The sequence below is a fragment of the Bison bison genome, unplaced genomic scaffold, assembly GCF_000754665.1.
Source record: "Bison bison bison isolate TAMUID 2011002044 unplaced genomic scaffold, Bison_UMD1.0 scf7180017864142, whole genome shotgun sequence".
Taxonomy (NCBI): domain Eukaryota; kingdom Metazoa; phylum Chordata; class Mammalia; order Artiodactyla; family Bovidae; genus Bison; species Bison bison.
This window is the reverse complement of record NW_011494714.1, coordinates 527,643-541,257: the sequence shown is the minus strand read 5'-3', so window position 1 is coordinate 541,257 and position 13,615 is coordinate 527,643. Positions and strand designations below refer to the sequence as shown.

The window sequence follows — 13,615 nt, the reverse complement described above, 5'->3', positions numbered from 1 at the left end:
CAATATGTTAACTCTGATGTGAGAAAATGCTTATCCTCCAGTACAGTGGGGCCCAGGGTACTACTTATCCTATGAACACCTTGAATTGCTTTGAAGGAAAATGAGAACAACTATTTTTTTTTTTTTTTTAATGAGGGCTGTTTATCAGAGAACACAGTTGCTTTCAGGATATACTTCTTTGGATCTGTTGTGCTTGTGGTCTTTTTATCAGACTCATTTCCTTCTCTCTTTCTGAGTATTATCACCTCAATCTTCTTGGAGTTGGCTTTCAGCTAACTAGATTTCAGAGCCTGATTTCATGTCCTCTCTAGTTCCCCAAAGTTCAAACCAAGAAAACCTCCAGCAAACATACGTTCTTTGTCAATGAGTTTCTTCTTAACTGTTTCCTTTAGCTGTTAGTCCTTGCAGACAGGTGTAAGATTTACATGTGGGTCATGGGTCATCTGGGGATTTGTTGGGAAGAGTGACACTGTGTAGGACTTTCTGATCATTTCAGTACAAGGATTAAATGGAGGCTTGTGGAATTGGTGAAAATGCCCACTTGGCTCTGAGACTGTAGTGGTTGCCAAGAGCCACTAAACTTTTTTTTTTTTTTCCCCTCTTATGAAAATGGCAAGAGAAATGTTTTCTAGATGGCTGATCAACAGTTTCCCTCTGGAGAGGAGAAGAAAATGGCTGTTTAGTAGTTAATTACCTGTTATGTTAGCTATGAAACTTATGAGGCATGAAAGAAGAGTAAGCCCACCTCTCCCGCTCCTCAGGCTGGAAACCAGGTGATAGGAGTCATGTTGGTGAAGGCAGGAACAGCAGCAGCGTCCTGAGGAATCTGTTACTGAATGTAAATAGTTGCTTTGAATTGCTTGGTCTTATAACCCTCATTCCCTAGCCTGTCTATTGCACTATCTCAATGACCCTTAATCTAATACCCTCTCTAAATTGGATATGACATTGAGAGTTTATTTACGTTCTTCACAAATATGAACCTTCTTTTTCTTAATTTGCTCTTTCTCTAGGTCAGCTGCATTTTAGTCTTTTGACTCTCAAACCAAAACTCTCTTTATTGCAAGTCTCTGACTTTTTGGTGTTTAATGTGGTCTATTAGTGTCCCAGAGTCAGTTTCAGAGATTATACATTTCTGCAGGTACAGGGTCTGCCAAGCTGGCTTTGCTTTAATGCATTTTACCATAAAAAATAATCCCTTCTTCCAATACATAGGCCTTACTTTTCTTTATTCCCGTAGGCGTCTTTGCTCTTTAGCTCTGTTTCTTGTAAGCCTCCTGAAGTTTAGTAATAGAACTTGGGAACAGGAATATTCAAATGAAACTTGGACTTAGATTTAATTGGGAAAGTTAATTTTGGTGTTTATCTTTATTAGAAGGCATGAATGGGTCCAGAGAACCACTTGTTCTATAATTTCATTTATCCATCATTTTCCCCATTATTTGGCATTTTCTGACTTTGTTAATATATGTCAGGGTAGTTTTTATTAAACATAGGGCCTTACTGGATACTTCCCAAGACACAAAAGTTCTAATTTAGCTTGAGGAATAACAGATTATAGACTAATACTTGCTTTTAGCCAGAGTTTAGTCCTAAGAGTGTACAGTTCCCAGCATGTATGTATTTAACATGGTTAAGATAACCTAAAAGCACAGGTTGGCAAAATTTTTTGGTTTTTTTCATCCAACAAATATTTATTGATTGCCTACCATGTGCCAGGCATGATTCCAGGTGCTAAGGAGTAAGTAAAACAAAGATCGTTGCCTTCTTGGAGCTTTTATCCTAGTAAGGAAAGTCCAAATTTAAAAAATTTAAATAAGTGAATTGGTGGTGGTTTAGTCACTAAATCATGTCCAAGTCTTGTGACTTCATGAACTGTAGCCCTCCAGGCCCCTTTGTCCATAGGATTTTCCAGGCAAGAATACTGGAGTAGGTTGCCATTTATGATGGTAAGTGCTGTAGAGAAAAAATAAAGAGATGGGGGCTAAGAATGCCAGAAGACCCACTATGAAGTTGACAGTTAAACAAAGTTCTGAAGAAAGAAAGAGGAAACCAGGTAGATACCGAGCAGGGAAAGCATCCCAGGAAGAGGGTAAGCTAGCACAGACGTCCAGAGGCAGGAACAAGGAACCCTGTACAGCTGGAGTGGAAAGTAGGGGAGAGTAGTAGGAGAAGGCATCAGAGAGGAAGCGGGGGCCAGATTGTCTGGGGACCTGTTGGTCATAGTGGGGACCTGTACGTCATAGTCAGGACTTAGTCTTTTATTGTGACTGAGACGAAAAGCCTTTGGAGAGTTTCAAACTTTGGAGTGACTTGATCCGATATATTGAATATGTTTAAGAAATAGCGCAGACTGCTGTGATGTGAATAGACAAGGGGAAGGTTAAGGGCAGAAACAGGCGGATGAGGAGGCTGTCAAATCCAGGGAGACATTGTGGCAGCCTGGACCAGGGCAGTAGCACTGGGCGTCTTAGGAAATGGTGGGATATTGGGTATCTTTCGAAAGTAGAGTTAACAGGATTCCCTGAGGGTTGGTTATGGGGTTCTTGACCTGCACAACTGGAAAGATTAGAATAACTGTTTTAAAGGGAGATGAATGAGAGAGAAGCAGGTTCGGAAAGAAAATCTAGGACCTTGATTTTTTTAAAAAAATTTATTTTTATTGTGGTAAATATACATAATATAAACTTAACCATTTTTAACCATACAGTTCAGAGGTGTTAAGTATATTCACAGTGTTGTACAGCCATCCATGTCTAGAGCTTTTCATCATCTCAGACAGGAACTCCGTACCCATTAAACAGTAATTCCTCCTTCCTCCACACCCCCCACCCCAGCCCCTAGTAACCTCTATTGTACTTTCTTTCTCTATGAGTTTATCTTTTTTTTTTTGGCTGTGCAGCTCAGTTCTTAGTTCCCTGATCAGGGATTGAACCCCAGGCCCTAGCAGTGAACGCACCAAGTCCTAACCGCTGGACTTGCAGGGAACTTCCAAACTTGTCTATTCTAAGCACCTCACATAAGTAGACTCAGAATATTTGTCCTTTTGTGTATGGTTTATTTGACTTAGCGTAATTTTTCTAGGTTCATTCATGGTGTAGCATGTATCAGAATTCCATTCGTTTTAAAGGCTGAATAGTATTCCATTGTATGTATATGCCATATTTTGTTTAATCTGTCTATTGTTAGACATTTGCATTGTGGAAACTACTGACTATTGTCAGTAATGCTGCTTTGAACATTGGTGTACAAATATCTGAATCCCTGCTTTCAATGCTTTAGAGTATACCTAGAAGTAGAATTTATTTGGCAGCATGGAAATGAAAGATGACCTTCAGAAGAACTGTTCTGGTGGAATGATGGAAGAAAAGCCTCTTTATAGTGACTTCAAGAAAAAACAGAGGAATTTGAGGCAAAATGTATAGATAATCTTTTAATGAATTTTGTTGTGAGGGGAACCTGAAAATGGGGCAGTAGCTGAAGGAGAATGTGGGATCTGGGGAGTTTTTGTTTTATGACAGACATTATAGAAAGTGTGTTTGTTAACGGGATTGATCCAGTAGAGAGAGAACACTTACTGATGCGGAAGAAGGAGGAGTGAAATGGCTTGTCGTTTTGGAAAAGCAGAGCTGTAAAGTCCTGGCAGGCTTGTCCTCTGCCTCAGCTCTCTCTGACACAGAGAAGAGAGAGCAGGAAAATCGAAGAGATGTGAACTGTGACTGTTGCTACTTTGGCGTCTGTGGAATTAGGTTTAAAGATCTTGATGGCAGCCTCTGGTTTTATTTGTGCCAAAGCACCTCAACAGTAACAGCTGGGCCCCATCCAAAGGATAAGGAAAAAAGAAAGTTTCTCCTTCCATCTTCATTTTTTTTAATGCATTTTATATATTTATTGACTGCTCTGGGCCTTGGTTGCTGTGCAAGGATTTTCTCTAGTTGCAGCAAGGAGGGGCTACTCTAGTTGCTTTGCATGGGCTTCACATCATGGTCACTTCTCTTGTTGTGGCGCATAGACTCTAGGGCACACGGTCTCAGTAATTGTGGCTCAGTGGCTTAGTTGCCCCGTAACATGTGGAATCTTCCCACACCAGGAATTGAACCTGTGTCCCCTGCATAAGCAGGCAGATTCTTAACCTCTGGACCACCAGGGAAGTCCCGACATTTGTATTTTCTTCCTTATTTCACTGAAACCTCCATTTTTACTTTAGAGCCTTAGATCTTTACAGGCTACATCTTAGCAGGTAAATAAGAGTGAAAAATAATTTCACGGTTTCACATTACCAGGAGAAAGGCTGCTTTGGTAACGAAGTCTGACCCATGGCCATAGTCAGCTTTAGAGTCATATTTATCGAACATACTAAACACAAGACATCCCAAGATAGGAAATGTTGAAATACCAAGTCAGTTGCACATTGCTGGAGAGCACTTTTCTGCCAACACCCACTTGTTCCTTAAGTTGTTATTGTGTGGCCGATATTCTTACTCTAGTTTCTGTGTCTGTCTTTGCAGAAGGAATAAAAGTCCTAAGTATTCACACAGATACGTTTTGTGATAGGAGCTCCAAAGGAGGCTTCTAAATTATTTTCAGAATTGCTCTACCATTACCTTTTCACCCTAAGTGAGTCTGGAATGCGTCCAGCAAAACAACTTTGGCATATTCATACCTTTCAGAATGAATCATCTTCCTTCCCTTTAGTGAGAGAAGGGCCCTGTTGATCATTTCTGGCAGAATTTCCACAAATGTTCTATTTTTCTTAAACCTTCCAGTGTTTGACTTGAGCTGAATCTGGAGGTGGGTGCCTGATATTCCTACAGGAGACCTCTGAATCTCCCAATTCACAGTGGCCTATATTGAAAGATTAGTCAGTTTTGATTCTCTGGAAAGATGTCAGACATCTTTTTTTAAGAAGTTGTTTCCATTATAGGAAGTCACAAGTGGTGGGCAAAAAAGACTGTATAAGAATACTGTGGTAAAGCTCGGGGGAAAGTGGAAGGTTTATTCTTGCTTGTTGAGCATTATCGTCTTTACCTGGCTCTCCATGTAATGGAGAGTATTACCATCATAATGTTGAGGTGGATTCTGGGAATCCTTTGATCGCCTGGAAATTCAAAGTTTGTCCCAACTGGCCTGAACTTTTAATTTTTATATTTTGCAGTATCCAGACATAAGTCAAGAAGAATCTGATTCTCCGTTTGTTTTCATCTGCACAAATCCCCAGGAAATGATTGTGAAGTTTCCTATTAAAGGAAATCCAAAAATCTGTAAGTCACAAGCTTCGATGGTCTATTTTTTTTTTTCTTTTTATCTTGAATCTCACTTGTTTAGTTTAAAATTTTTTTCTCTTTTTATCCTGTTCCATATCATCTCAAATACTTGAAGAATTAGAAAAATTCTATTTATCATATTCCTGAAACTAACACAACACTGTTAATCAACTGTTTAATATTAAAGTTACTGTTAATTAAAAAAAATTCTTTTTGTCAATAACTTTAGTGTTAGGTTAACTACAGTATAGCCTTTTTGAAGCATACCTTGATCCACAATTATTGGTATATGAGTGAATCATAAACTTCCAGTTAGGACCCCATTACCTTTAAAATACTACTTGTAAGCCAAAAGAGTACATTTGCCCCACTGTACTGTTCTTATCCATTGTTCCTCAGTATTCAATCCAAGAATAAGACTTAACTTTTTGGAGGTACCACTTCCCACTATTGCTTTGATTACTGGTCCCAGAGGTCTGCTCTAGCCCTCTTGCTTTTCATCCTCTTTTTGAAACCTCTTGATGGTTTTCTTTTCTGTAATGTTTGCTTTTATGTGTTTGTGATTATAGTACCCTCTGCATGTTCACTCTTTATGAAGTGCTTATGACTTTATTCTTTGCACTTCCACCCCATCTTCAACTCCCAACTTCTCTGTTTAGTCATACACCAGGTTCTTCTATTTCCAAGCAATCTCAAGAAACGCAGAATGGTGTTCTCTCTTTCTTACTTACTTTTAAACACAGCATGAACAGCTCTCCCATTTGCTTGCTTATGTCAGTTACTGTTCTGTGCCTTTGTGACATTGCTCTCCCATTGTGTGAATTGGATGCTCCTAGGGCATGCATTGTTGTCAGCTGTGCACAGGGATACCTGACCCTGTGCCTCAGTTCAGTTCAGTTCAGTCGCTCAGTCGTGTCCAACTCTTTGCGACCCCATGAACCACAGCACGCCAGGCCTCCCTGTCCAGCACCAACTCCCAGAGTTTACCCAAATTCATGTCCATTGAGTCGGTGATGCCATTCAGCCATCTCATCCTCTGTTGTCCCCTTCTCCTCCTGCCTTCAATCTTTCTCAACATCAGGGTCTTTTCAAATGAGTCAGCTCTTCGCATAAAGTGGCCAAAGTATTGGAGTTTCAGCTTCAACATCAGTCCTTCCAATGAACACCCAGGACTGATCTCCTTTAGGATGAACTGGTTGAATCTCCTTGCAGTCCAAGGGACTCTCAAGAGTCTTCAACACTGTAGTTCAAAAGTACCAATTTTTCGGCGCTCAGCTTTCTTTATAGTCCAACTCTCACATCCATACGTGACTACTGGAAAAACTTTGTGCCTGGGGACCAACTATTTTATAAATCTGTTCTATGGAGAAGTAATTCTCAAAGGGTAGTGTAAATAAAAATCACCTACAGAGCTGTTAAAACACAGATTCCTGGGCCCTCTCTCAAGTGTTAGTAATGCTCTTGGTTAGCTGACTACACAATGGATAATACTGCTTTGGGGCACAAAATGAAATGCTTGGAGTATGAATTTAGATGAATGTATATTCCCTCCAAAATTCAGGCAACTCTGATGATTTATGAAATACATTCTTGAGATTTCCTGCAAGTCAGAAAATCTGAACATAAGTTGCCCTTGACTTACACAGATTATTTACTACATACTTTACCTGCACTGTTAGCCAAACGGCCCTGGAAATTCTTTTTCTTTCTTCTTAACTATTTAGGATTTAAATCTTCCTTTTTTTCTCCTTTTTAAGTTGTGAAATTATACCCCTTCCTACTCTACTCTGTTCTTGCCTTCCCGTAGGCCCTGAGGACAACACTGGTGGTCAGCCTTCTTTCCCAGACCCACTGCTATTTGATCTTTAGTTCCAGTTACCTTTTCAGAGCTTCCTCCCTATCTTGGTTCTCATCTGCTGCTTAAACTCTTGTGAGAAAATATTCTGTGGAAACAGAGTTTATATATTTCTCTGAAATGTTTTACTTCAGCACTTTCTCATCTCAGAGACTCACCTTCAGCACATATATGACCTTGGTTTTTATCCACAAGGTTTAATAGGGGTTGGAGTGAGTGGTAATCTTAAGAGAAAGTTTTTCCCTATTGCTTCTATTGGTTAAAAGCTTTAAAAAAGCCAAAATGGGCTGTGTGCTTCAGGGACAGCAGGGCTGGAAAAACACTCTGAGACTGCAGCTTTTCCCATGGTAGACCAGGCAAGGTAAAACATGGGTCAGAAACAGTAGGTGAAGGGGGTGAGTGGGGTGTGGGGCAAGAATAGAATGACCAATCCCCGTGTTTCAGAAAAAAATTTTCTGTTGAGAGGGAGCAAGCCAGAGGATTTAGTCTGGTGTAAAGTTTTCATTCCCTCCGAGTCTTCATTCCTTGATCCTTCATTCATCTTTACTATCTTTAAAAAGCTTAACACTTTGTCAGAACTTCCTTCCCTTAGGCCATAGAGGCCCACCTCCAGTAGTTCACAGCTGGAAAAGTCCTTAATCCCACTGCCATAGGGAAAAATACATACTTGGCTCTTAATTTGGAATGCTTCACATTTTCTTCTTAGAGTATTGTTACATGAAGTGGTTAACTTCCATGGTATTAATAATATTAGTAGTCCAGTTACAATTCTGTGCCTTAAATATTTTTTCTTGTGTGATAGCTTAGGAATTTAGCCACTCTTCATAGATTAGTTCTATGAGAAATTTATCTTAAGTTGCAAATTTCTGACTTGCAAATAAACTTCTACAATATAATTTATTTACATGTTGTATTGTGTGTGTGTGTGTGTGTGTGTGTGTGTGGTTTAAATTAAAAGCATATATTTTTATTTATTTATTTGGACATGTAAACTTGAGTTTGCTTGACCTGAGGATAATTGTGCTTCTTGAAGTTAAAATAATTCACAAAACAGTGCACAATATGAAATCACTTGGCTATGTGTCTGCTCAAATTAAGAAATGCAAAATAGTTAAGTATAGTAGAATATGTAGGTTGAATGCTCAAAGAGATGAAGGAAATTTTTTTACTTTAAATGAACTACATGCTTTAAATTCATGCAAATTCTGCCTTATATCATATGCAAAGCTTGTGAAAATCCCTATGAGAGTTCTATCGATTGATGGCAAATAGTTTTTTCCCTTTTAACTTCTCCCCCATCTGCTGCATATGCATTTGATTTTCTTTTAGGCACCATGATTGAGGATGTGGTTTAACACTGAAACGCTGTGCGTACTAAATGTAAAAATATTGGGGAAATACAGAAACTAAGCATTATCACTCTGCTTTTAAGAGAGTATACTGTATATTACTGTAGTTAACTGTCCAGATCCCAAATCTTAAAAAAACAGGCTAACCTAGAACTCAGAGTTCAGAGGGCATCCACAATAACTGCTTCTCTGTGCAAGGAATCCCAGGTCCTGGCCTTCATTGCCCAGCTGACCTAAGGATTGCCACTATTGGTAGTCACTATGTTAGGAATGCAAAGAAGTTTTTAGTTGTAAGGAGCTCACAGATTGCTGGCACATGTATGGTTTTCTTAGATTAGCCTAGGGGATGAAAAGGGGATGAAACACTTCTGAATCCATGGGAGTGCCCTGGAAATCCTTCTTCCTTTCTATCTCTTTTCTCCTATCAGTTTTCCATTTTATGACATCATCATTGAAGCCAGAGATTAGTTTGCCTACCATTGAGTGCTTTCCTCCAATGGGTTGATCTTATCTGAGCTGTTCTCACTTGAGGGCTTTCACAATCAGACTGGAGTTTTATGAAAACAATATTTGGGATATTCTTATACAGGAAAGCCTTGAGAATGTGAAGAAAGTAATGTCTCTCTCTTTTTTTTAATAAGAGGAGCCTGAAATAAATAGTTAAAAGTCTTGCCTAGAGATGCTGGTAAATTTGGTAAATTAAAAGTACAACTGAGATCATAACTATGAAACACAACTCCCAAGGCTTAGCATAAATAATACAACTACTGTTAATTTTTCAGAGACCTCTGAACTTATGAAGCACTTGAATGTATTTTATTTCAATCAATTGCTTTGATTAAATGATTTAGTGTATATAAAATACTTGGTATGGCGCTTCGTATTCAGAAAAGCACTTAGTATTGGCTGTAATCCTCTCAGCAACTTTGTAAGTTAGTAGAAATTTTTTCTTCCTTTCATTTTATAGTTGAGTGAACAGGTTTACAGAAGTTGTATTTTGCTCAGGTCTTTCTACCTCTAGATTTCCTGCTTTTCTCACTTTTATCACATTGCCTCAGAAACAAAGTATTCCCATTTACATTTCATTTTTAGGCCAAAGTATCATAGAGCTGCAAAGGGCCTTCAGTGCTGTGTAGTCCAGTTTCCTCACAGTATTGAAAAAGTTGAGGATAAGAGTGACTAGGTGACTTCCTCAAGGTCATACAGATAGGTAGTCTGAGAACTAAAACTGGGACCTGCGTCTTCTAACTTACTCAGTGCAGAGAACTAGAAGTGTGGAGTCCTAGATGGAATTCTAAATTCTGTCCTAACTTGTTCTAAAAAGTTCAGTGAGAGGCAGTACTTCTTCGTACCTCTGGGTACCACCACCTTTACAATGAGAACTCTTTTATGTTTATCTGATATCTGCTATTTTTGGTTACTTAGTAGTTCCCAAATCTTTACAGTAAAGGTTCTGAAATTTGCAGTGCCTGCTTTCTTTAATTCATTTATTGAGCACCTACCATTTGGCGGTCACTATGGTAGTCTTAGGGATACAAAGGCAAATTTGCCTCATAACAGGGCTTTTTGCCAGATTGCTGGCACATGTTTGGATTTTCAGCAAGGCAGCCTGGGGGATGAAAGAACTCCCAAGTCCCTGGGAATACTCTTATGTTTCTAAAGCCCAAATTAAAATCAGCATCATTGTGATTGTTGTGGACATCATTTAGGGTCTCATTAAATGATGGTTTCTAAGGAAGCCCAGAAAAGGAAGTAATGTTATTCCAAAGGCAGGTGTAGCCCTGGACAGATGAGGAAGAAGAGAAAAATTAAGAAAACAGGGAGGAAACTTGTTAAATTGAAGTAATTTTTTTTTTCATACTCTCTTTGTGCAGTATTCAGGACATGAATTCGTATCTTGGTTGGACAAATGAGGATACTGAAGTCCAGACAGATCAGATGACTTGTTTGTATCAGACAAAGAAGGACTGGAACCTGGGTCCCTTGACTTCTTGTCCAGTGCTTGCTCTCTTGCACCTGATTACTGCGGCAAATGAAAAGGATAGAGTGCAAGGGGCCGGGGTTGTGGGTATAGGGCTGTAGTACACCCAGCTGCTTTTGTTTTGGTGTTTGCTTGTTTGTTTACTGCCAAGGCTGAACTGAACTATTTCTCTTTCCAGCATCAGCATCTCTATTGAGTTAAATAAGACTTTTTGTGGGAGAAAGTCACCTGCCAGCTCTGTTCTCAGGCCAGACAGACAGGAACTCTGTTAAGTTCTTCCTGAGATGGATATTTCTTAAGGCGGCTACCACTGAACTGACCTTTATCCTGGTAGATCTGAGAAGTCAGAGGTCGGAGACCACATCTGTGGAATACCTCTCATTAGGGTCACCTGGGACAGGAATGTTGCTTGTTTTCTAACTTTAACACTTAGAGGAGTCATACAGCCCATGACCTTTGCCCTTCTTAGCTGGTGATAGGGCCCCTTTGTCAGAAAAGCATTCATGTGGATTCTACCTCACTGTTTCAAGTCACTCCCCCTATTAAGTCTGAGGCAGCAAAGGAGTGAATTGAATTGCTTTTCTCACTGTGAGGGAGATTCATGCATTATGCTCAGCCAGTTAACAGGTCAGAGGAATGAGTTTCCCACTGTGTGAAATGTCTTCCTTTATCATTATGTTTGTATTCTTTAAAAACTTGCCTTAGTATCAGACACTCCGGAAAACGTGTGTTTTTTTTTTTCCCCCCTAGTAACTACAGAATTAGAAATACTAACTCCTTCAATTCTTGCTGTGAATGCTCATTGTGTTGGTGTGCAGACGCTTGTGTGTCCCTGGACAGTGTTCCCACTGCTTCCTCATTCTTACAGAATGAAACTCTGAAGTTTGAAAGTGTCTGAGTCCTGGAGCAAGATAATTGAATGTGACAGGAACACAGTAACCAGAAGACCTGAGAGGCCATGAAAGATTTGCATTGCAAATATAAAAAATAAATAACGAGGCTTCTTTTTCTCCCTTACAGGGAAACTGGATTCCAAAATCCATCAAGGAGCAAAGAAGGGGTTAATGAAGCAGAATAAAGCTGGCTGACCCAGGAAAAAAGGAACTCTACAGCATAGTGGAGTTCTGTGTACTAAAATTTCTGTCCACTGGTCTTTTGAAATTGAAGCAGTAGCAATCTAAGGACTTGGCATCAGGCTTTAAACTTCCTCTCAGAATTTAAACTCTTATCAAAATCTGTATATTTTTCTTAACGAGATTCTTACTGTATGTAGTGGGTCAAAAATCTTTGGATACATTATTTATAAAAACTTATTTTAAAAATTCTCAATCTTTGACATTTTTCTTAGAATGATACAGAAGAAAATGGACCAAGTTGGAAATTTCCTCTCTGAGGCTTGGATTTATTTTAGTTAGGGAAATTCTTAACCTAGGTTAACAATATTTTAAGGGACCACTTGAATTTTAAAGTGTTTTTTTCCCCCAAAGTGATAACTTGGTGGAGTGTTAGGATGTTTGAGGAATTCTATGTTTAATACAAACAAGTGATGGGAACAAAAAGTCCCCAAACTAAACAGGTTTGCTGCTCTAGTCCAGCATCTCTTCAAATGAATAGTGTTCAAAAACTGAGTACTTCGTTGGCAGATTTTTGGGGGGCAGGCGGGGCTGGGGTGGGGGTGTAACCTGAAGAGGTGCTGCCACTTTGTTCTTTGGTTTGAGACATTCGGACATGAGAGGATCAGGCTGGGACGAGATGGAGGCACCTGGTAAAGCAGCATGAAACGGCGCTGTTTATTTTGTTGGTATTGCAAGAGTATCATTTGGCTGGAGCAGTTAGAAACAAACAAAAATAAAATCCATTCAATAAATGCATCTAGATAACCCCAAAATGCTGAAACCAAGCCCGTTAAGGCATCCATACCCCAGGAAGCTATGAGTTTTGAAAAAATAGGTTGGTTTGAAATGAGACTTTTTACTAGTCATTCTGGTCCCACTTAGTGAAGTACTTTTTTTTCTGAGGCTGTTCAGAAGAGCTGTCAGAATCTCAGTTGCTGGCATCAGGAAATTCATGGTCTTCAGTGTGTATGTTCTGCTTTTTATAAAGCAGCACTACCACACTGGGGAAGTTGGATTCCCTCCAGCAGTTGTGTGCATGACTTAAAAAAGAGAGCACAAGGGAGAGAAAAAAAAAAGTGCCCTGTGTTATGAAAAAGATTAATTTCCCCTTTCTTTAATCCTTCATATTCAGCGTTTATTTGCATTGAAATTCCTCCACTTATGTATTGATGTTCACTCAACTGTGAACCCTGCTTGTTGCATGGCTCTGGGCATTGGTTTTGTGGTGGACTGATCACCCTGGATTCCCAGGGAAAACCCACCAGATTCTTGTTCTGGTGATGCAGACATGCTGTATTCTTTTTTTTTTTCTGTTCAACTTGTGTAGAGAAAGTGGAAAGGACACTAATGGCACTTCTTTAGGGGGAAAAAAGTCTCTCTCTGGCCTTCTACAGACCCTAGTACTATTAATGAAGCCATAGTAGGTTCACTATGCAGTTACTAGTTTACTAAGCAGTAACAACTTGAATTCTGTGCTGGAATTGTCTGGTTTTTTGTTTGTTTGTTTTAATACCAAAATAAAATTGAAAAGCAGGAAGTGAAGAGCCCAGGGAGCAAAAAAAAAAGTTTTTCTTTATGCCTTTTTATTTGAACGACAGCCTGAGCACAGAGGAGTATGGATTGATTTTTTCCACCTGGATAGATTGTGGGTGCATGCCTAAAGAAAAACATCAGGAGATGCAAGAGTTCAGGTTATGCAACCATTTTGTGTGCTGTGATAAGAGAGTTTACAAGAACTTCATAAGTTTGAGAACCCAACCTCAGCATCCAGAATACGCAGCTGGAGCCACAGGAGTAAACGGCGGAGTAACTTGGAAACTTCTCCTTTTCACGGTCAGCCTGTGAAAGCCTCCCTTCAGTTCACATGGTGGTGGTATAAGGTCTCTCTTTTATTTGTGGAGACACCCGGGAGGAAGTGTGGGAGAGACTTGGGGGTAGATGGCCCTCAGTTGCTCAGTGATGAATAGCATAATTTAAAGTCTAGTGGAAATTCTTAGCAGCCTGAGTACAAACTCGCCCAGGAATAGCCTGTCAGTACTTTACAACACTTT

The 13,615-nt window shown here is 39.5% G+C and overlaps 1 protein-coding gene across 1 annotated transcript in view; it reads left to right on the top strand.

The window, feature by feature from the left end:
* Positions 1-11,778, top strand: part of TRIP4 (thyroid hormone receptor interactor 4) — a 52,248-nt gene extending 40,470 nt beyond the window's left edge. The window contains exons 12-13 of the mRNA XM_010840191.1: positions 5,156-5,261; positions 11,470-11,778. Coding sequence (XP_010838493.1) covers positions 5,156-5,261; positions 11,470-11,537 — 174 coding nt within the window. The 3' untranslated portion in view covers positions 11,538-11,778. The remainder of the gene's footprint in view (positions 1-5,155; positions 5,262-11,469) is intronic.
* Positions 11,779-13,615: the final 1,837 nt, after the last annotated feature.